We start from the raw sequence: 24,735 nt of genomic DNA on the forward strand, positions 1-24,735 counted from the left end.
TCAGCCATCATTTCATTTGGTTTATTCTAGTTTAATAGATGATTTATCAGATTTGTGCAAGACATTAGCTCCAGCACAAAGGGGAAGTAAAATCACAGCAACATATACACACAAAACAAGATACACAAAATAGAGCTAAATTTATATACAGGTTATTAGCAGCTAGACTTAACTTCATTTAGTACATGGCTTTACTCACTACAGTTTTAGGCACAGAGAAGAATTTATCTGCTATGATGAAGGGCCACAATGAATACCTCGTTCCAAGTCCTCCCTGGACAGAAACTGCTTTACCTAACAAAGATCTAACTCTCACTTCCCACCAGTTGAGGACACAGCCCTGCACAAAGGATGAGAGAACATGATCCAGCTAATTCAGCATACATAACTTTAGATATTACATATCTGGGGTATTATTACGTAGGGTGACATTACAGAGTTATTGAACTGGACTGAATTTCAATGAAACAGTGCCAGGGATTTTTCCCCCTTTGCTTAGCAAGGACTCTCAGCTGTAAACAACTCAAAGAAGAGCTGGCAAGAAATGATTAGATGTGGAGATTGCTTTGTATGCACTTCACATTCATAATGAAGAATTTGCTTTATCAGGATTTAAAAGCACAAAGGCCGTGAAACATTTAAATTTACTTAGCAGGTTATGTTAATAAATTATGATGCATCATTCACATGACAGCCTCTATTCCAGCCTTCACTGCAGCACGTGCTTGGGTGTATTTTCTGTGCTCCCTTGTCTTTCTGATTTAGGACTACAGACTCAGAGCCCAGCAGAACAAGCCTGTGCTATACTTGCAGCACACAAGCAGCCTTTTTTTTTCAGCAGCACCTCTCATGTTTGATTATGCATGCCCAAGTGCTCTGCCAGACCAGGAATGGCCACATATTTTAATTACTGATTGCTTATGTGTAGCAAGTCTGTCACAATGAGGAACATGATCACTTACCCAGTGAAAAGGCTGAAAAGAATAACTACGTTACAGAACCAGTCAGATATCGTAAGAACATAATTAAAAATTCAAACAGCAAGCAGATAATGAAAGCAAAACAAAAGAACCTTAACGTATGAGGCAGGTTGAGAATGACACAAAGGTTTTTCCTTCATGACAGCTTCGTTTACAAGCACAGCTCAGCAAGTTTGAAATACTTTATCACAAGAACTACAAACTTGTTTATCACAGTTATGTCAGAGCTCCTCACCAGAGGGTGTGTCAGTTTCTGCTGTAGCCACCCCTCCTCTTCTCCAAGGTTTATTGCTAAGGTACTTCGGAGAAGGAGTGGGTTGGTCAAGGCTTTAGAAAGTGCAGAGAGTAAGTCAGTTTTTCCCTTTAGAAAAAAATCCAAAACACCAATAAAACAAATGTGAAGGAATAACAACAATAACAACAACCAAAAAAAAAAATCAAGAGTTTGGCATTTGATTTTAAAGTGGCTATTTGTGATGTTTTTAGGTAATACAAAAAGGGAAGGAGCTTCAATGTGGAAGGGCAGCTTTGCCATATTAAAAAAAAACCAAAACCATACTAACACACAAAGATATTTTGGGACTATCTTTACCAGCTTTTCTACTGAACAAAAGCAAAATACCACCAACTTGGACCATTTAGGAATGATGTGCTCCTACATGCAGCTCTCCTGAAACTCCACATAGCCTGCAAGAATTTTGGCTGTAACTTCTGTTATGCATTGGCAGGGCAGAATCAAATAAGGCTGTGAACAGAGGATTATTAGGGCTGTCAAACTACAGGAAGACCAAATGATCGTTTTAGAAGTAACAGAACTTATAATTTGTGTAGTACAGCTACTGTTCAAAAAGTAGCAGTTCCTTCCCAGGAACCTGGACATAAAAGAGAAGACTTTTGACATATGGGTCTCACTTTTGGTACAAAGTTAACTTGTTCCTATGGCTTCTCTGCTGTGAGATCCTGCCTGGACAGAGCAGTTGGGGTCACAGATTGTCAGGAGACTCTTTGGCTGTCAGTGTGAAATCTGGTGCTCAGTGCATATCCTTGAGGCTTTCCTGGTGCCTTTTCCTGGACACTTGGGTTGCTCAGGCGTGACAGAGAAGCAGGTGGCTGGGAAGGGAGGGGAGACTCCAGGTGCAGTAGCAGAGTGAGGCAGTCACCCATTCAAAGCTTGGGCTGATCTGTCCAGGAGAAGGTCGAAGCAGAAGCCACCCTGTGCACAGTTTTGAGTCAAGGGCAGAGTGAGGGAGCAGAAGACTCCAACGCTGGCAGGGAAAGAAGCCAAGCCAGATAACACAGACAACAGAAAGTCACAGAGTCAAATTTCAGCTGTGACATTATCTTGAGCTCCCATGGACAGACAGACAGACATGGGCAGGACCAACGGAGCTCTTTGTTTTGGCTTCAGAAAGAGCAAAAGCAAGATTTGCCATTCAGTTTACTATGTACAACAATACTGCACTGTACACTTCATTAATGAAATGCTGCCTGCTACGGTCCAGCATTAATTAAATAAAATTCCTCTTAGTCACAAAGAGCAACAGATGAGTATCTCTGTAGAAAGGAGAGTCAAACCCCACTGCTGTACATGACCTTACGTGGTGCCAGTCCTTCCGGGATAAACACAAGTGGCCATTCCACAGTGTCTAATACCTTCCTGCCTTGCCTGAAGCAGAGAACATTCCCTTTTTTCTTCCAATCCACTAGATCCCAATCCTGTTGGGACTGTTCTAGCACAAAGCCATGCTATGACTTTCCCCTCACTGCCACGACATTCCCATCCAGTTAGGCAGTCTCTTTCAGCAGTCCCAGTTTCCTCAGTGCCTCTCTCCTGGCTTCTTCAGTTGAGCCACGGCCGGAAAACTTCACCGTTATCCCTTGGGATCGAAATCCTGAAGGTCTAGGCAGCGAACCCGACCTCCTCCTCATGTCCAGGCTTACAGCAGCTTGTTTATAATCATTACTACTTTTTTCTGTGCTCTGCTGTGCGCTGCTGACTTTGTTAGTGGCAAGAGCCACCTCTGGTTTGATTGTTACAGTTTTGCCCATAGGAAGGAAAGGGCTGGGCTCACTTTTTAAAACCTCATGGATGTTTTGATATCCATTGGTAACAGGCTGTGACTGCTTGGGCTGCACATCAAGCTGCTGAGTGCCTGGGGCATGGTCCACTTGGTCCTGAGCTGACTTTCCCTTTACTAGGCCGAGTTTTGTCAGGGCTTCATAGCGTGTTTGCTCAGAGGAGAGATCCCGTAAGGAAGAACTTCTGTTACGTGACAAGAAATCGGTTTTGTGCAGCTTCTCCTCCAGTTCGGCTGCCAGAAGAGCTCCCCCACTGATGTTGGCCAGCACCTGAGCCCGCCGCTCCTGGACGTTAACCGCAGCTTTGGAAATGGTCTCGCTGAATTCCTTGCCACTGGCATTTGTTATGTTGATGTTGCTTGGGAACCGGTGCAGTTTGGGGGCGGGGGCAGGAGGGTGCTTGGGTGCTGTGGAATAATCACCGTTGGTTACCGGGGCTTTCTTCCTGTCGGAATTCCCTTCCTTGAGGGCGCCGGGGAAGCGTGCCCGGTTCTCCACCTGCTGCTCACAGATCTTCTGGGCCACGATGAGAGGAGTGGGGACAGAACGGAGCAACTTCGGATGCTGCACTGGAGGAGGGGGTGGAGGAGGAAGTGTCTCAGACACGGCTGGTGGTGGTGCAGGCGGGTGTGGGGGAAGCTCAGCAGGTACAGCTGGCTGAGGGCTCTCGGCTCTCCCAGTGGCATCCAACACTAAAAGGCAAAGCAGCAGACATGTCATTAACTCTTCACACAGAGTAGAACTCAAGCTAAAATGCTTCTTTTAGCAGCATTTCTCCCTTCTCCCTACCTTTCTACCTCAGCCTCAGCCCACATAGCCAGAAGAAACTATAAATGAAGCCCCAGCAGGCAATGCTATAGCTCAAATCACCACGTTTACAATGTGTCACTATCACAGCCCTCTCTCTGCCTTTCACTCATAGTCCACGTGTTGCTTCAATGGCTGCTCTTTCATAAGAGTTTTGCAGTTCTTATTTTTTAATAAAACAGCCAGGAGAGGACACATTACATCCCACTGTGTGTACTAGCTGATAGATTCATTGTCCAAACACAGAGAGAACACACACTACAGGGTGACAAAAACAACATGCCATATGCTATCTTGTCACAAACTCACTGATAGGATCATGTGCCTTTCAGTCTCACACAGAGTAGCACTGAAAACAATCTGCTATCTTAAATCTCGAAGAAAATCTTAAAGTCTTGGAGAAGAGCAGAGCATGAACAAGTTGGTGAATGCAGTCTGCCTTGTTGCAATGACAGTGCACAACAGTGACAACTCAGTCTTCAGGCAGAGGACTGAGATAGCAAACCAACAACTTCATCATATGCATGACCCCCCGGTGAGGGAAAAGGAAAAATTAGAAAAAAGTAGCAGCAAGAATTTCAAAAACCCCAAGGCAAATTAAAATCCTGAGGCAGAGCTCCTGATGAGTAATAAATTTATGTTGAGGTAGTAAGGAAAGTAAAGAATTTCTTTAGCTGTTTCTACAGAGAACTGGAATAAGTCAGGACTGGATCAAAGGGAAAACCCACACTTGCAAGAAACACAACTACCTGGTTCTGTGTCTTTGCTAGAAGGGCCTTCATGGTCACTGCTCTCAGGTGTTGACTGCACTAAATCAATGATATCTTCAGTCTCTGAATGACTGGACACATTTTCTTCTGTTGACCTTGGGGACTGGCAGTGGATGCCACTGTCACGTAGGGCCATCTCCTCCAAGTCATCTTCTAAGGCATCTATGGTTTCCTCAAAGAACATGAGAACATCCTGTTCTTCATGAGTTAAATATTTCAGACTTTCATCATCCTATGGGGAAAAAAGAAAAAAAAGTAAAATAGAAAAATCAACACCTTCCCAAAGAGACATTTAGACATTACAATGCTAGAGGACAAAACAAATTTAAAAACCAAAAGAGTAGCAACTGGTATTACATCCTTCAGTTTAGCAAAGAAGTCTTCATTTGAGTTGTACAGAACAAATTACTAAAAGATTATAAAAGCCATATAAAGTACTAAAAAAAAAAAAGGCAGGAAAAAAAAAAGCTCCCTACACTCACCTGTGCCTTTTCAAGGGTTAGGATGGCTGCTTCTGATTCCAAACCAGGGCAAACTGTTCTGTGTCAGATTCAGGGACAAGGCTTGGGGAACAACATGGGAGGGAAAGGATGCACTCAGGACAGTCCCAGAAATAGGTTAATTCTCTTTTTGCTCAAGTCCAAAGGGTGACTTGGCTTCTAGAGGCAAAGCTGGAGCTGAGAAGTGTCTCTGCCACTACAAACTATAAATTATCCAGAGGTACATAAGAGATTACAAAGAGGTAATAGTAAGGAGGGAGAGGGTTTCTAAAGATTTTACCTTTCAGTTACAGAAAGGAAAACCCCAGAATAAATATGAAGACCCAGCAGTATAGTGCCTTAGGCTATTTACTTCAGCAGGAAATAATCCTGTAGACCACAGAAGTGATAAATAATCACTTGGATTATCCAGTCTTCATTTTCTCTGAGTCACTGCTCCTAATTAACTTGATTAACACATTATCACTATGCAAAGCTGGGCAGCAATGCACTAACTCTTTTTCCTCCACCCTGAGAAACACTCACTTTTCCAGAAACTTGGAGATGACAAAGAATGATTAAGAAAGGCACTGCATTAAGACAATGGATACAGGAAAGACATTTCCCAAGAGACCTGTGTAAGTTCTGGAATGCAAGTATATATTGTTGAAAAGCAAGTGAGGTTTTCCCGTTTCTGGATTGAATTTCTCCCCTGCCAAGCATATACTGGAAACTCTGCTGTCAGTAACTCAAAAAGAAGCACCAAGGACACCTCATTGCACGTGCAGACTGGGTAAAAAGGCTACTTCTCAGTGGAGGCCTGGGAGAGTTTAGGTAAATACATAAAGGTATGCAGTACAAATATCCAAGAGGTAGCACGTTCTTGCTAGGGCAGCACAACTTGCTTCAAACTCACCATGCCTGTTCAGATCATCTTACATTACATTAGACTAAAAAAACCTCTGTGCAGCTCTACCTGTTAACTCCTTGCACAAAGCTTTTTATCCCCATTCTCAGCATTAAAAATAAGAACAACGTAGCTCTGTAGCAAAGTAATGCCCATAGATTAAAAAATATAATGTGCTGCATTGTAGCCAGTGGCAATTGATCTCCAAGTACTCAGAATGTTACAGATGAGACAATAAATGCTTTGAGGCTCTTAGCTGCCTTTGCCTGGGCAGCCAATAGAACATTTGGTGGGTGGGAAAGATGTACAGAGGTGTGGTTATTTCTAACTTAGTCTTACTGTCAGAATAAGTAACTTATTCCAGCTTGCAGCAAAACTGCTACAAAAGCTAAAATTCAGATGCCATTTGCCACTGCTGGTTTAAAAGATGAACTTCAAAGGCTGACGTAGTCCACAGCTCGCTCCCACCACGTCAGTTTTCAAAGGCCAAGGAAAGTTTTACAGCTGCACTTGAAAAGCAACAGACAGACAAGGCTTCCTTTTCTGTATTTTAGTTGTTCTTTTTTTTTTATGTGTGCATGTTTTTTTTTCCTTAATGGATGTTGCAATCTCCTTCCTTCCCCACCCAAATACTCATAGGGCTGCTATGTCTAGTAGGCGAGAGAATGACAGGAAAGGAGCCCTTGTTAGGTAGCCCTGAGCTGGAGCTGAACAGGACTCCAAGAACCTTCTGTTGAGGGTGAGCTCATTGCAAGGGCCAGCCTTACACAGACTTAAAGGAAAAAAAAGAGGGGGCTGTGTTTAAGAAGTTCATAGTGGCAACAAATCTAGAGCATGGTACAGGAATTACTGTGTGCATCTAAAAACTGCCCCCACATGAGCTTAACTTGTTTGATCAAGAGCTGAGCAAAGAATAGAGCAAGGAAGCAAAGACTTCCAGAAGGACTTCCTTCCGTCCTTTTCTGTGCTGCAAGATTGAACATTTTTCCATGCTAGGTAAGATTTGCAGGAGAGCTTTGCCTGATTTAACCATTCCTCATAGTTCTTGCTGAAATGAGCACAGTCCCTTTAGGTAAAGGATCTAAATTGAGTAACCATCCCTTTGCAAACACATTTGTAATAAATAGCATACCAAGATGTGGAAGGCCAACTTCATCTCTATTAGCACTTCGATCTGTTTCCTCATGCAGTTTCCCTTCAAGATGATCAATGTCACATTTCATCAGAAAAAACCAACAAAACAAACAAAAACAAACCCAACAGCTCTGGAGAATAGGCAGTGTTAGGTCAGGGCACTGTACTGAGATGCAAGGCATCCAGTCTGGATAGAAACTCCCTCGGGCAAGGCATGTTTCAGTTTGCCAGCCAAGGAAACAATCCCAATTTAGAGACACAATCACAGTGGAAAAAAAAAACCTACTCAGGCTGGTCAAACCAAAGGAGCTCAGAGATGTAAAGCAAGCAGTGACTTGCTTTATTCCTGCCTGTATTACTTGTATTATAGTAAAGCCTTCAGAAAGATGGGAGGAATTTTTGTAACTTAAAGGTGCCAGTTTTAATGAAGGCTACCAAGCCTATTTGCAATTAGTTCATTTTCCTTATATTCCAAGTACTGGAACAGTTCATATTCTTTCCAGGCTGGTTTTCCAGGCCTTCTTTTCTCTTGATGAATCTGTGTTTTTTAATAGTCAAAGAAAAAAGTCTTTTCAGCTACTTGAGTTATTCACCTCATAGTTTCCATCTACTCCCTACTCTTGATGTACAAACACACCTCTCTAAACTAAATCTCACATACACCTAACACTACAAAGTTTAAAACCATGGTCAAAAGACAGCCTGAATTTGAAACTTGAATATTGTGCCTCAGCTTAAAATTACATTAAATTGGGAGGATAAAAAAGACTGCTTGGACAGAAGAAATTTGGGATGCAAACAGCTGAAATAGCTGAGTATGCTCAGCTGGCATTAATATTTTAGTTCTCTATGCAGCCAAACATTTCCTGCTTACGCCAAACAGGAAAGAGCCTGTTATAACAGTGTTTGGTATAAAAGAGGAAAAAAAAAAGAAATAAGAGAAAGAAAATAAAAAATATAATCTACTTCATAGAAAAGATTCGTTAATTCCTTTCCTACCTGTTCAAAACAATAACTTAATATCCAGAGGCCCACAATTTTATACACATCTGAAGAAGTTCTGAACATCACATCCAGATCTGAAATCCTAAGACCAGCACAGCTTTGACACCACAGAAACAGAACACCACAGGAAATTCCAATACATCTGCAGCGCTTAAAAAAAAATCTTCTAAAACCTGCTAAGGAACCAAACTTCAATTAGCAAAATATCAGGAGAATGCCAGATTCAACTGATTTATCAATCACTTGACAGCACTGAAGAATTAATAGGGAAAATTCCATGGGAAAGGAGTGACTGGATGCTTCTCAAAAGAACCATGAAGGGAGCAAACTATTCTAATGTATAGTACAAAGGCCAGTGTAGCACCACTTGGGCCACACTCTGTTAATAACAAGGGAGTTCTACTTGTCAGAAGGGGTGAAAAGGAAAGCCCTGTGTGCAGGAACTGTATCAGAACATGTATAAAAGCTTTTACACAGAAGAAGTCAAGTACCTCTGACTAGATTTACAGGAAAGGGAAATGGAATAGATTGTACTGCTGTGTTACTGAAGCTGGAAGCAAGTGAATTACAGCTAAAAACATCAACTACTACACAGGATCAGACCAAAAAGCCCATTTAGCTCAGTAGCCTTCAGCAGCTATGAAGACACAGGATTAGGGAGAGAGGTTGGGGGGTATTGCTGTATATTGGATGGATATAGTTCTTTCCTCCCCTAAATCCTTCCAAGTTTCCAGCCATACATGGCTTAAAGACTTCCCAGCATCTGTGTATTTAATAGCCCTTAATGAGCTTTTCTAGCATGAATTCATCTTATTGTTTGAGCCATGGAAATGACTGGCATTCACAGCATTCTGTGGCAGGGAGTTCCAGAGTGTAATTGTGTGCTGTGTCAAAAAGTGCTTCCTCTACAACCCACTATCTGATGGTTTTGATAATACCATTCATTTGGTGAAGAAGACTATAATATTGAGTGTTGTTTTCTTCAGTTTACAAGCATAATTGTACCCGTGTGCTTCATAAGAGGTAGCAAAGCATATAATCAATAGCTCCTAAGTGAGGAAACAAATTATCTACAAGTACTTAATAAATAAACTAGATGAGTTAAGTCATAAACTGACTAAATTACTCCTAACCTACTTTTAAAGAAAGCAAGCTGAATATCTACTTAAACTCCAAAGACGTCTCTTTGATAAACAAAATTAGGCTGATCAGCCTATAGAAATTAAAAGGAAAAAGAAATTGTGTTAGAACAACATTGAGTAAAACGGGGAGATATTTCAAGCAAAAGCCACTAAATTTTCATTTAAAAAAATTAAATAATTTCACACCAAGCTCATTTCTCATGAGAGAGTTATTGACTTAACCAATAGGTGCAAGCACAAGATGTCACATACCTTGATGTGAAATCTTTATGACACAGCCCCCAAAAATGAACTCGGAGATGAACAAAAAAAATGATGCTGAGATGAAATTACTGCAAGGTACTTGTGCAATCTGTGATTCTGTCAGTTTAAGTGCCATAAAGAAGGAAAAAAATCTGCTGTTCAGGGATGCAGATCTCATTCTGGGATATATTAACCAGGGTGATGACATGACAGCACATCCTCATTCGGAACACAGAGTTCAGGTTCAGATTGCTGAACTTTGGAAAGGATGCAGCCAAGCTGGACAGGGTCCAGAACAAAGCACGGAGTGCTGCAAGCTTAGCTGCACAGGAAGGCTCAAATAATGGAGCACATTACATTGAAAATAGGGGAGAATGAAGGGGTGGGGGGCAGATGCAGCCCTGAGTCCCTGTGTGTATTTTAATATATAAAAAGTTGAGCACCCATATAATCACAACAAATCTTCTCTACATTCACTGAAGGTGAGACAAGTATAAATTAGCTTTCACACTACACAAGCTTTAATTCAAGCATTCTGTGAAAAGTAGTGGAATATATGAAGAAAACATTCTGAAAGTTCAGAAATGCCTATCAGCATGGTTTAGAAAGCAGATTTGCCCACCTGCTGGAATAATCTCTATCTACCAGATCCTGCTTTGAAGCACAATGATAGTTTGTGCACAGAGGCCAAACTGCCTTCAGGATCTATATTCTCACTAGCAATTTTACAGCAACATCAAGCCTTGCTAAGAGTCAGGCTCATATTTTTCCAAGGCACACTGCTTCCAGGTCATACTAACATCAGTTTCAAGTGGATGAAGCATAGCATAGCTCTCTCCACACCCTGTAAGGAATGGCTTCCACCTGCCCCAAGGCAGATGTATCCATACAAAGCAAACAGTCAAAAATTCTTGTCATTTTTTTTTGTATTGTTATTTGGCAAAGTCCTTGGACACGGTGAAAGGTCTTGTAGCACAGCAAAGCCTGTGGAGTATCAGTGTCAAGGGGGAAAAACACATTAATTTTATGAAAGGACTCTTTCTCAGGACTTTCCCTTGAATGTACCTGAAGTGCAGCTCAGCATCACAATTCTCATTCAAACTGTGAGGAAAAAAGGTGGCAGTGGGCTAACAGACACATGACTTGTCCTTTTCCAGAACCCCTAAATCCACACTAGATTCCCAGTGGATTCTCTTCAGGGAGGTTGAGGTAAAGAGATACCAACACGGTGCATTTAGAATGTCAGGTCTGTTGTATCTGAATTATCTGTACTGATCCAAAACAGGATAAGGATAATAACAAATTTTTAGGCTACATGAGACACCATAACTACAAAACAACCAGGTCATCCCTGAGTTAAATGGCTGAGTGTTCAGAATGTCACCTGTACCATACAAGGGATCCAGGAGTGACAAACCATCTTCAGTGACTGGCTACGAAGTCTTCTTAGAGCTAGACAGGAAGCTTGTTTGAAGAAATCAGAACAAGCAAAATCTCTTTTTTAGAGCCATGACCTCTCCCAGTTTAAGCCATTTGATTAGTGATCAAATTAAATAGTCACTTGAACAAATTCTAGAGGTCACCACTGCCCCAAGAAGAGTGGTGGCAAACTGCAGCATTAACCAGGGATCTGTCTGATCCAAAGGCAAAAATTATAATATATAACACAGTGTGATCCACCAAGAAAAACAAAAACTCACTATCCCTCAAAGCTACCATTCAGTAAGACATGTTCAGATACAGAAGGTAAAGTACTGAAGTTGTAGCAACATATCCAAGGCACTGACACAGTTTATTATTAGTGCAGTTCCAGTTGGCACAGCTCACTTCAGGTACAACCAGCACCTCTGCCACGGTTTTCACAGGTAGCACAATTGTCCTAGCACTTTATTCACACTTAGAAACCAAAGCAGTTACTCATGGCTGAGAATAGATACCTAGTCCAATTATCAGAGGGAAGCACTGAAAGGACTGGCTTTAAGAAGCTGGTCTGTGCCTATTCAGTCAGTGGAACAAGACAAATTGCTTAAAAAAACTCCAAGACCTAGTTTCACTAGTTTCATCTTCAAATTAAGTGTCCTTAAATTGCTGCAACTGTATTTCATGGCACGTTAATTCTTATACCACATGTCAGGCAGTGTCATTACAGATTGGGTTTTGGAAGCTAGAATTGCCAAGAACAGAGTGTTTTTGTTTGCTCTCACCCTTGGATAAGTGCAACTGATTCCATGCATCGAGAAAATTCACTTCTCTCAAGTAGATATATGGATACCTCTTTTAACAAAGAACCCAAAATATATGTGCAAATTAATGTCCTCATATAGAACAGCTTTTATGGTTACTAGCATTCATGTGAGATGAACATATCAAGGCATACATTCCTCCCATCTCAACTCAACCTCCTGTGACAGATTTGGCAGAAAAAAATCCAGACCCGGACATCTATAATTTCTATGGTAATACTCCTAAAAATCAAGGCAGCGCCTTGCTTTCCATTAAAAAAAAATTTGGCTTAGAGGCCTGCAGTTGTCAAAGATTAACTGAAAGCATCACTAATTATAGGTAAGAGAAGCTGAGAAATCTGGCAAAATTAAACTGAAGTGACAACAGCTGACTGGGAAGGATCCCACAAACAGAATTTTAAGACCTTTTTAGCACATGGCAATTGATATCCATCTCCTAGCCATTGCTACACTGACAACCAGTTCCCAGCACAGACACACAGGATGCAGGACCAGCCAGGAGTCAGCCAAACCAGCTGTGAGCAGTCAGCAAAGGCTAAAGCCAGTCCAAGTGTTTGTCCCTATTATCACATCCCTGGGTTTGTTTGAATTCCACAGATGCAATACAAAGGTTGTATTTAGTGACTAATGCAGTTTGACACTGAGAAGCTTAAGAGCCTGTTTTTTTACAATCAAGTAGGAAGAAACCTGGAGCAGTACAGGCCTGTCATAAACAGCATTATCAAACTTCTTTCCTTTGCTATGCCATTACAAAAACCTAAAAAATCAAAGCCAACCCTGACCTTTCTTGTCCTGTCTCTAGGTGAACAGAGCCAGGAAAGTGATAAATAAAGAGGCAGTTAGGTCTTTAGTTGCTTCTGTTTCAGGGTCCAGCATGCCTGAAAATACATTCCCTCCTTTCTCAGAACTGGCATAATAGAAATTCTTTGTCTACACAGTTATCTATCTCTTTCTTCTCATTAGGCCATCAAAGCTTCTGCATCTCCTGAACTTTTATAATAAAACTACTGAAGCAAGAACATAACATCTCTAGGAGCATGTTCTAGCAATTAGCAGAACAGGCAGAATTTCCTTGATGTTCAGTTTAACACAGATCCCTTCTCAATTCAGAAACTGAAATTATGCCTGTATTGAGAAGAATTTATATTGTCCAACCTGTTATTCCACACTTGCAAGTTGTCAGCCTTATTGGACATGCCACCTACTACACAGCTGGAAGAAAAATCATGGAAGGAGAATCTGTGGCATCACAAATTTATTAGTACACAATTCTTTGTCTTTATGCACAAACCCAAACAAGACAAACGAAAGGCTCTGTGAACTGCTAACTCACAGGTCTGATGGGAATTGCCTAAGCCTGCAGCCAACTTTTACTCCATCTATAAATTACTGCATTACAGAGTAGCAAGGGATTCCAATTCTAGCTGATGCATCATCATATGGGCTATCACATGGCAGGATCTAGTTGGGCTGAGGGGATTTACGTCATTTTCTGACACAGCAGACCCAGGATGAGCCTGTACAAACAGACTGATTTATACATAGCTTTGTTATTCAATACTGATTTTTTTCTAATGCCTAGTCTCATGCCTGCTACTGCAGCTAAGAATAAAACCCAAGGAAACATGATTGATATTACTGTGTTAACCTGGAAACTAGTGGTAGAGTAATGAGCCAAATTACCTTGCAATTCTGTGTAAAATTAAGTTGTAATTCTCTAGCAAAGTACTACTTCCACCATAATTCTCTAAAATTCAACTAGTTTTCATAAAATAACATACACTAACTTCCTGAGTCCAAATGATGTACTTAACTTCCCCCACCCTGACCCTTCATCACTTTTTTCTAGAATAGATCAGAAACAGTTAAGGAACTGAATTTTGTCATACTTGTTTTGTGTATGTGTTTTTGTTATTTTGTGTTTTGTTCTTGTTTTAACTAGCAACACAGCTGAAGGATACAGTGTCATATTAACAGTAAGTATTTTCAGTAGAAACAACAAAAAAAGGAACTGCATTCAAATTGCTTCCAGGTGCCAGAAAGCTCACAAAGTAGCACAAAACCATGAGTGTGTCTGAGGTATAAGGTTTTGCAACTTTTTCACAGAAAACTACCACATTGAAAGGAAACTATCAGGGAGGGTAGAGGGAAAGAGACAAAGCCTAATTCCATGTTTAAGGAAAGACAGAGATTTAGATTTCCACTTCGGGCAAGCATGTTTACCAAATGCTCTCTTCTCAATTAAAATTGGGTGCTTTTCAAATGGTTGGGATGATAACAAGAATATGGATGGAACCATACCTGCTTTCTAGGCTTAGCCTGTCACAGTACAAAGTGTACTGTTTAGTTCACTGCCTGATTCACCCTGCTAATTGGAAAAAATGCAGGAGTGCATCCTACTCCCTCAGTTACTCACTCACGATTTAAATGGTCACTAATGTGAGCATGGCTTTGTTTATGGTGACATATTTGTTACTCATCTAATTAAGGTGGAATAAGCTGAGACCTTTATTCAGGAGCGTCAACAAAGAGATTAAGCAAAAAGCAGTGTGCAGAACAACCACTATCCTTAAGTTTCTTTATGAGCTATTTAAGAAAGCAAGGGCAGAGCAGCCCTTACTGCCATTCCTGGTTCCCTGCGAGGAAGGGCTGGAGAGAAGCACTCTCCAAGCTCTCAGACAATCAGGCCACAATAACAAGCTGTTATACCAAAGCTGAGAAGCTATTTCTGGCCTTTGAGTTTAACAAGCAGGACAACACCAGCAACCACTTAGGATTAGAAATGGCAAGAACCAACCTTAATAAAACAAAAATGGCGTGATGTGGGACAGAGCTATTAATGTAATCTGTAGCACTAAGCACAAGGCTCATTAAACACTTACCAAAGCAAGGTTTCTGCATCTAGCTTGGCTGCCATGATTCTCCACAGTGCCAGCCCTTTCCATGCTGCCAAGAGTGTGTTCTGGAGAGATTTCAGATGCCATTTCAGGAGAATCCACCAGGAGATTCCTAGGCATCACACCTTCTTGACTTATTGATCCCGACGCAGCACAGAATGCCATCGGTGTGTTACGTCGGGCTGCTCGCTTTATTCATGTCTGGAAACAGAGAACAATGTGCTATGGGGTTAAATCTGCTTGTTAAAACACTTGAAAAAGAGTGGAAAATAAATGGCAAAAAAAGATCCACACGAGTTAATAAAGGGCATATCCTTATGCCCTGAAACACATCTACCACTTTATGGGCATCTTTTAAAAACTAGCTTTGTTCAAAAAGATGACTAAAAATCCAACACAGAAAGGTTCTGTACCCCATCTGTCGTGCTTCCAAACCAGATGTCTGTGGACAGTTAGAAGCAAGGACCCTATTTGTCCTACAAATTCAGTTTGTGTTTTCCATTATGGCACATCATTAAGAGTAATAAAATCCCACTGGCTGAGACACCAACTGGCCCAGCTCAAGTACCTTTATCTTTATTTGGTTTTAAACAAAAATTCTATTTATGGGACCACATGAGGGAAACAGAACCCTGTTCATTTCCTAACAACTGCTGCAGTTAACTCATGCTACTGAAGCAGCTCTATGCCACCTGCTTCTGGTGAAAGATCCATGAGCAAAACTTGGTGTCATTTTTGCACCAGTGCATTACAAATTGCATTTTAAAGCTTCAAGACCTTTTATTTCACTCAGCCATGAAGAAACAGTACTTGTACATTTGGAAGACACTTACTGAAACAGACATATGCACCAGCACTCCCGAGAGCAAAAGCCCCCAGTTTTTTAAGCTTTCCCGATGCCCAGTTGTGTAAAACCTCTGAATTGTCGTCATCTCCCAAAACACTCTGGCAGAACTTTTTCTTTTATTCTCAAGGACACAAACACAAAAGTCATCTTAGTGCACTAACAGCATGAGCAGGGGATAGGCAAAACGTAGAACCTAGCTCATTTCTCGCTCTGATACATTAAACCACACTTTGCCTCGAGAAATTGCCTTGCTTGCTAACAGTCCATCTTTTCACCCACCCTGCCTGTGACCCGTGAACAGCAGTGACACATTCCTCAAAACAGCTGGTTCTGAGGTGCCAGGTTATATGCAACCAGCTGGGAAATGGATACCATTCCCCTGACACTGCACAAATTAAATGAGATGCTCCTGCTTCCCAAGTGCTTCTCCCTTTATTATGGCTCAAGAGGCGACACGAGAAGCAAAGTCAAGCCTGCATTTCCAATTCAATCGGATTACTTCTCCTTGCTCCCCACAGCTGTGGGTTGAGGGCTGAGAAACCAGACCCTTCTGGTAAGCTGATTAGTGTTTCATAGCAGTGAGATAACATCTGCCAATACTGAGTAACAATTCCATCCTGCTGATCCCTCCTCCCAGGAGAGGGCTATGACATTACCAGAGGTGCGTGGCCAGTGCTGCAGCACCAACACGTCCTGTGGGAAAGCTCCCACACAATGTAGCCAGGCTGCAGTCCAGCAAGCCTTGGGAGCACATCCACAATCCAGAGCACTGGGTTGTCACAACAAAAACATCTCTCAGTCCTTCTTATGAGCATTAGGTCTAACGATCAAATTTAGCCTTACTTTTACACAAAAAGAACTTCATTTTTTTCTATTAAGAACTTTAGCTATCAACAATACAATGCATCCTCAGGATAATGGGCTTTAAGTGATGCCCAAGGAGGTAGAAACATGCTCATGGTCCTGGTTTTCAAACGCTCGTGACAGGCAGACACAGGAGCACTGAGGCAGCTGCTGTACCTTTGGCTGCTGCAGAAAGTTAAACAGGAAAACAGCAGACCAAGCATGGAACATATCCTGCAACAGCAGCTCCATCTACAACAAACCCCGTGGTACTGAAAAGCCACACACAAATACATCCACACAAGAAAATCCATGCAATTTTTGGAAGCCAACATTATCAGTGAAAATCTTGACTCCTCTGAAATCCTACACGTGAACAAACACACACAAATACATATATATTTTTAGAAGGCAAGACTATTAGAGAATCTTGACACCTCTGAAATTCACATAAAACTCCCACTGACTTCAGATTCCATCCTGTGACTGTCAAGGTGATGTTCAGATAGAAAAGAGAGACCAGCAAGAGGTGAGTACTTCCACTGACATTCAACACAAGGTAAGTATTATTCCTCTTCAGCACTTTTAAGTTGCAGCATCAAATTTTTATGCAGGTGTCCCCAGTATAAACTTAATATGCTGTGTTTGTTCAGTCCCTCAGAGATGCTATAGACAACTATGAGATTTCTAGAATTACACTCAAAACTACGAACATTTAATGGACTACATTATGAGAGGTCAGTGCTGCAGATTACAACAGATAACATAAATAAAACCTACATTTAAAGACTAACCAGGAGAATATATTAATTGATGTTACCAAGAAACAAATCAAGAGGCCCGGATTTTGAAGGAGAAGTATTTAAGAGTATTGTTCTGCTTTCTCCAACAGCAATACCTCAGGTTAACCAGGACTAAGTTCATAGTAGGCTATCTGCATTCAGGACAGCAGGGGCACCCAGATTCAGCAGCAATAAACATTAAAGGCACGAATTCTAAATACCAACAAATAACTCTGCTCCCAGCAAGCTGCCATTACTCATTCTGGAGCTCCAGTTCAGATGTTTCACAAAGCTCCTGAACAATGACTAAAGGCAGTGAGGGTGACTGGTTCAGAGAGCCGCCCACACAAAAGCCAGTATCAAACATTACAGCACCAGTCCTGCCTTTGTGTTGGAAGCTGTGGCTTCTTTGGGAGTTTTACTCATTTCAGAAAAGCTTGGGAGCTGTGCAATGGCCTGTGAGCCTGCAGAAAACTTGTGGGGGAAGATTTTTTTCCACCCTTCTACCTTTTACATCATCTTCAACACATCAAAGGTACATTTCAATAAAATCATAATCCATGCATATTATTTCTTCTGCCCTTTGCTGTGTTTTTTATGCTTTGAGAAACTCCTAGACCTTTGTACAGTGTCTAGAGGAGCTAGAGCTGACGTGAGGCTGCCTGGCACTGCTGCAATACATACAGTATGTTTTACAGACAAATTCCTCTCCTAACCATGGTCAACACTGAAGTCCCTTCACCCTCTTTATGCCATCTCTATTAAGTGAAAGTCTTTATAGGTTTAAGATAGAAATAGTCAAGAACCTAATGGATTTCCAGACCTCACTGTCCGTTTCAGCAGGATTGCCAAGGTAACAATCAGGGTTCAAAAACAAGACAACCTTGCTCAGAGAGAGCAGGAACAGCAGGATGACAGGCGGCTGCTCCTCCTGACCTTCAGAGATGCATTAAATATGAAAGGTGCTCGCAATGGGATTTGTTGTTCAGTCATTGTAGCTGGGTATTTTTAAGCTTGGCTTAAGAGATGTGTGCCTATACCTTTAGGGATTAATAATAATAAAAAAAAAAAAAAAAAAAAAAAAATCAGACCATGACACAGGAGCACAGAAGTGTGACAGGAGCAATACTATTTAGAGAGAGGATCCCAGATATTAAACCAGAAATGCATCTTAGAGCAGATGTGATTCTATCATCTGAAGTGATCACTTCTTGGTTACACTAGAGATAGCCTTCATGAGATATTTAAAACAATATAAGTCAGATATCATGCATGTTTTTCAGAGAGCAGAAGGAGGAAATTGAAAGATTCTGAAGCTAGCACTGACTTTCACCTCCAAAGATTTAATTTTGCTTTGACAGAGGCAAATAATTTAGAGAGAATGTATTAAATTGCCATCAAAGATAAGGTGCGGTCTGTCCTTTCAAAAGAGATATTTTTATAGTTTTGCTGACTAAGTTTACTTCTTCACTGAAGCTCAATGTTAGCATTTACAAGGGACTGTTTCTATAGTAGCAGGAGATTGAAAGAATTTTTTATTAACAATCCTGTTTGAAGACTAGCTTAATAGGCAAAAAGATCAATCCCACAAAAGTGCAAGACATTTAAATGCTAAAAATCAACTGCTAAGTAAGCCAGGAGCCAAAAGTCAGCAGACAGCACCAGGCCATTAACTGCACAATATACTTAAGGTGAGTTGACAATTTTTAGAAAATTATCATGCATTTTTAAAAGGCACAAGATCAGTCTGTCCCTTTCACTATATGCACAATTTCTAGAACACTCTTTGCATGAAACAGTTCTCAAGATAGATTTCTAAGCCTCATTGTACTCTGAGCATCACACAGACTTTGCCTTTGTTCTTAACCAGCTCTTTCTCAGTGATTCAACTGAAACAGAAGAAGTGGCAATGAACTTCAAGGTTGGTTTAATCTGTCAGCTGTGCACAGACACAGCAATGCACACACTCAGCTCTACACACACTGTCAGTCACCTTGCTCTCCATGGTGGTGGTTGAGTTTGGAGAGTTAAGCATCTGGAAAAAACATCAGGAAACGCTCTGTGGTCATTAGAAGTGTTACCATGGGATGGGTTTTATAAAAATGATGGTACAGGGGCAGACTGGAGACCTTTATCAGCCTCTGACAGTTGGCAGCAGAGCAGTAAAACAAGGCAAAGGAGAGCAGGAATTCATTCAGATTCCTGCATGCTGTGGTCAGGAGACCACAGGGCTTCCCAAAACAGGCCAGGTATTTGTGTCTAATAACCTCATGAATTTTTCCTCATATTAAGTGCTACTGCAACATACCTTTGAGCCAGCTGTACCAGACCAGAGCTGAACAAAACCAGCTGGCCCACATCTTCACTGAGCTACTGCTGTTCCAAACTCCTCAAAACTAACTGATGGCTACTTACTGTGGACACATTTCCTTCTTTTGAACAGGGTTACCAGCAGCTGAGTTGTTCTTACCTCCTTCAGTATGTGAAATACTGAGTAAATCCTTGAGCTTTAGGGGTAACCCTATTCTTGTGATGTACAGTAAGATTGAAGCTTTCTGGTAGAAGAAGAGACAAAGTAACAGTACAGAGGCCAGACCTCACAGGCAACTTCACTGATTCCAGAAGTACACAGAATAAACTGATAAGGTTTTGCTGAATTACATAAAACCCGCACAGAATAAGATAGTAAATTTATAAGCTGTTCTTACAGAAAGAAACAAAACAAAACTGAAGTAATAACAGACAACAGCTGATGTCTAGGAACCAAGGTAAACCAAAACTGGCCAGCATGGTTAAATTCTAACTTTTCTTCTCCACATCATAATTGTAGAAGCTTGTGATAATATTTAGTACAATTCAAAGTCTTTATCTGCTCATGAAAAATCCTGAGTGTTCAAAACAGTCATGGCTATTTAACATCCAGTAATCCAGAAACATTCCTGCCCTTGTTTAGAGAGGGACTGCCCCCAGAGTATGGCCAGCCAAATAGAAATGCTGAGCATTAATAGAAAAAGAACCAAAAACATACACAGACACAGAATCCATGACAGGAAGATCTGCTAAATAAGAGCCAGGCCAACAGCATTTTTATAGACACTTCCTTGGACATCAATATTGATTTGCAGAACAGGTGACAAGTAAGACTGAACAATGTTTAGCCAAGTGTGAACTCGGGGGGCTTTCATGGCAGCCCATGACAGATATGCAACTACATCAAAGTAATTACAGAGTGACAAAACCATGCAAGTCTCCCAGAATTCAATGTGTGTAACCCCAATATTTTGTTTTAAACTTACTGGTTTCTGTGGCACACTTGTGACAATTCAAACTTTCCTCTACAGGCTGGGGAGCTACAAAATCCGTTAGTTTTAGAGCTAAAAACAAAGATTCTCTCAGTCCTCTAAATCTGGAAGCTGGAGCCTCAAGAAACACACTGAATGTCATTCATACAACTCACACTAGAATTTGTGAGAGCTGCCAACTGTGAAATAACTAATCCTGTGTACATACATTTTTAAAGAACTAGATGGGAAAAGCACTAATTCAGTACAACTTAAATCTGTCTGACTTCACTAGGACATTCCATCACACGTTTAAATGGTTTGGTGAATTGGAGCTCAAATTAAACGTAGCAATCACTTTAAAAGAAAGGAAACAATCACAAAACATTTTTATCGCTTAAGTAATAACTCAATCCCTACACTGAATTCTCCAAATCATGCTTTGCTCAGAAACAATGCCTAAGGTCACACCTTTGACCACATTCATCCAAGCCTATGATACCAGAAAATGAGGATTCCATACTGTGTTTCATTCTTAACTGGTCTTTCTAGATTTTCAAGAACCTTTTTACTGTTTTGAGACCCTATGCTTTAGAGACTTTGTTACATACAACCAAGCCTGCACAAGAGCACAGCTCATCACTGCCTCATACTTCTCTCTGCAGCGTTTGGGAATTGCTCCTTCTTTTAAGGCAGTGGAATACCAGTGCAGGATTTGATGATGGTCCACCCTCAAGACAGAATTTATCAGGGTAAAAAAGGCATCTGTGATGCATGTGCCCGCACCTTTGCCTTTTCCTTTGCAAATAAACTCTGTTCCCTGTTCACTACATCAGCAACAGCATTAGTTGAATCTTGTTGCCTGAAGTGAAGGCCAGTGGCAAAGGCTCCTATATAACGTTGTGAATTAAACCACTAAAGATCCCTGAAGTGCTTACATTTCCCACTCATTTACAGTGACAGAATCCCTTCCTGCCTCAACTAAAAATAAAACTACAGCCAGTGACAAGTAGTTACTTTTCTGTAGATTAAGGTCTTACCTAAGGATAATGATAAGGCTCTCACTGGTACTGTCCAGTTGAGATTTCATGATCAGTAGCTGCTCGGTGGGAGAACTGGGTGTAATACCCAGAGCTGCCTCATTCAGTCCCATATGGGGCTTTAAACACATCCAGGTGATGGCTGAGCTCTCCTCTGACTTCAAATGTCCCTATGCAAATTTCAACAAGGAAAGCATCCCATTCTTTTCAAGTTACTCTTTTTAACATCTCCCCTGTTAACATCAGGGTGGTGCTATCTGTGACAGCCAACACTTTAGAACCACGAAGTGTACATAAACAATTTCAGGCACAGACGCCTCTGTAATTAGTCAACTTCTGTCTTGTTACAGGTGCAGCATTGCTGGGGTTTAGGGTTTCATTATGTAACTGCTGCTACAGTCACAGCAATGGTGAGCCAAATCCTGTTTTACACAGTATTTATAATAGCAAGACAATTTTCAGCTCCAGTATAGCTGTGTCACAGTCTTACAACTGGATTTTAGACTGCTCTCCTATGTTTCTTTTTGTGACTGCTGTGCTGGTGTGGGGAAGAAAGCAAAGGACATCTGAAGCACAAAGCACGAGTGTTTACTTTAAAAATTAACTAATTTTGGACATTTCATTCCTATGTAAGTACATAAAGGTCTGCCTGCCCAAGGTAAACAAAGCTGAAAACAGCACTGGCAAAACAGAGCAGTAGAGTCTTGGCCCTGGACTTTACATGATACAGGGATAATCCATACACACCCTATTGAAAAGAATATATTTAAGCAGTTAGTTATACTGGAAATTAAAGTCACTCGCTTTTTATTTTTTAATTAAAAAAAAAAAGAGGAGGGAGGATTTGGTAACAGTAACAGCCTGTCTGGCTGGCTTTGAAAGCCACATTCATATGCTCATTTATTTTCATGCTCCAGTATTTCAGAAGGTCAGTCAGCCTGAGACTTGTCAACTGCTCAGGAGTTAAGTTGTTCCAGGTACTATATCCAACCAGCAATCCGTCTGCCAACACTCTTGGTTAATATTTCTCTCAGAGGCATGCAGAGAAAAAGCAGCTATAACTAATAGGATGAGAAGAGTTTTACTACTGACAAAATAGAGGTGTAATATAGAAATCTCCCTGTTCCTTTCTAATGCCAGGCATTACTTGTACTTCTAGTCATAAAACTTCATTCTACTCATTCACTCTCTATAGTAAAACCCCCAAACAAATCCTTGATAAGAAAGATACTGCTGGGAAAATCTATTCTGTTTCTGAGAAATAAGTAATATCTTCATGTCTTAGAGACCCAAGTAAGCAACATTTTTTTTCCTGTCCTTTTGTTGTTTAAACATCAACTCCCCACTTATACAACAGTAATTCCTGTAATTCCTGCAAAGGAAGGAGAAAAGCCACTATCAATTCTTTAAAGTAGTACCCGCACAAGAAAGACCATCTACAATGCTGCATTAGTCAAGGATCTGTGTCAAAGTCTTAAAATAATACATTTTTATTAGCATAAGCCAGAAATTGCAAAAGCTTTTAAAGCTAAGACTTAGGCTTTAGGGTTTGGAAAGAAGTCTTTCCTCCTGTGTCTTTCATATAAGGGAGGAGAAAGGAAATAACTGTTACATTTCTGACACTTGTTGTAACTTAAAATCCTTGAAAAATATTTAGAAAGATACAGAAGAGGCTGTCTTATCTCTTTCCTATTCATCTGCATGCTTGTTACCACAGGAATCACCTCTTGCTACACCCATGCACAGGACCAAGCACAAGAGAGCTCCACTTCCAGCGACCTCCTCTCACTGCCACGCTAAAACAAAAACTATTCAGGAAACATGCCCTTGAGATCCTGGATTAATGAAAATCCCGAGAGTGTTTTTAAGGCTGTGCTTTCTCTTTACAAGCACGAAACCTCGCCCGAACCACCTAAGATTAAGATCTTAAGAAGTACCAGCCATCTCATGCTTACCACCTCCAGATGGAAAAGACGCCTGACAGGGGGAAGGGGAAGAAAGTATCCTGAACTAGAATCTGCTATTGTTTACACAAACAGCTTTTCCAGTGGAAAGCCTACATTGCAGGCAGTCGGAAGGCAAAGAGGAGGCACAAGGCAGCTGTTCCTCATCACCCGTAGTCAGGCAGGAACAGTATACATCAAAGTTTTACCGGTATGAAACCTTTACGTAAATATATCTTCTCAGACTTGCCGATTAGCAGAAACAAATTTTAGGTTATGCTAGGGATGAACAAGAAATCCACGGGGTAAAAAAATTCTTAACAACTCAATAGTGGGAAGCCAAGCCTCACGGCAGGGCAGCAGTTTGCTGATAGTTTTTCTCCTGCCCGCCTGTATACCAAAACTAACCCAAGCTCAAAGCTGCTCTACGGGGCTGTGCCGATCCCTGTCCCCGGTCCCGCCCGCCGCCCAGAGCCCGCGCAGCGCACGGAGCACCCGGCATCCCGGCCACCGCTGCTCTCGGAACAGGAGGGAAGAATAATTAAAAACCCATTAGTGAGTAATAAGAGCAACGCCGAACCATTTTCCCGTGGCGGGCTGGCAGGGGAGCGCAGCTCCGCGGCCTCTCCGCGCAGCGAGACCGAGCTCTCCCCTCACGCCAGCGGACCCGAGACCCGGGGGGAGCGGAGACCCCTCAGCCGGGGCCCGCACTGGGCGAGAGGAGCCCCCCGAGGAAAGGCGGCACTCACCGGCTTTGGGGTCCGCGCCTCTGCCAGCCGAGGGCGGAACGAGCCCGGGCAGAGGGCGGGCAGGTGGCCGGAGCAGCTCTGCCGAGCTGCCGCCCCGAACTCATGCGCACTGCGCCGGCCGCCACCCACGGCGGGCGGATAAAGCGGCCGGGCGGTGGCTCAGCCCAGCCCGGCCCAGCTCCGCCTCGCCCGGGCGGGACCGCCGCCTTTGTCCCGGCGCTCGGGGCAGGGCGTGAGGGAGGGAGTGTGCCCCTCAGAAAGGCAGCTGCGGTGCTCCAGGAGCGGAGTCCAGCCGAGCGTGTTGGAGCTACGAAGTTCGTCAAGGGTCTGGAGAATCTCACTTGTGAGGAAAGAGGGAGATGGGCCTGATCAGCCTCGGGAAGAGGTGACTGAGATGGGACCTCATCAATGTCTATCAGTGTCTAAAGGGCGGGTGTCAGAGGATAGATCAGGCTCTGCTCAGTGATGCCACCCAGTAGGATAAGAGGCAAAGGACAGAAACTGATGCCCAGGAACTTCCACCTGAACATGAAGAAGAATTTCTGTCCTGTGCAGTGACCAAGC

At 41.9% G+C, this 24,735-nt stretch overlaps 1 protein-coding gene across 1 annotated transcript; it reads right to left on the reverse strand.

The window, feature by feature from the left end:
* PROSER2 (proline and serine rich 2) lies at nt 1-24,316 on the reverse strand. The gene is made up of 4 exons (XM_014883128.2): nt 24,172-24,316; nt 14,672-14,887; nt 4,616-4,868; nt 1-3,751 (listed from the first exon to the last, which is right to left on the reverse strand). Exons 2-4 carry the CDS (start codon nt 14,849-14,851, stop codon nt 2,766-2,768), a joined length of 1,419 nt encoding a protein of 472 aa, XP_014738614.2. The 5' UTR covers nt 14,852-14,887; nt 24,172-24,316; the 3' UTR covers nt 1-2,765.
* Between the last annotated feature and the right edge of the window lie 419 nt (nt 24,317-24,735).

This window comes from Sturnus vulgaris, chromosome 5, assembly GCF_052056855.1.
Source record: "Sturnus vulgaris isolate bStuVul1 chromosome 5, bStuVul1.hap1, whole genome shotgun sequence".
Classification (NCBI taxonomy): Eukaryota; Metazoa; Chordata; class Aves; order Passeriformes; family Sturnidae; genus Sturnus; species Sturnus vulgaris.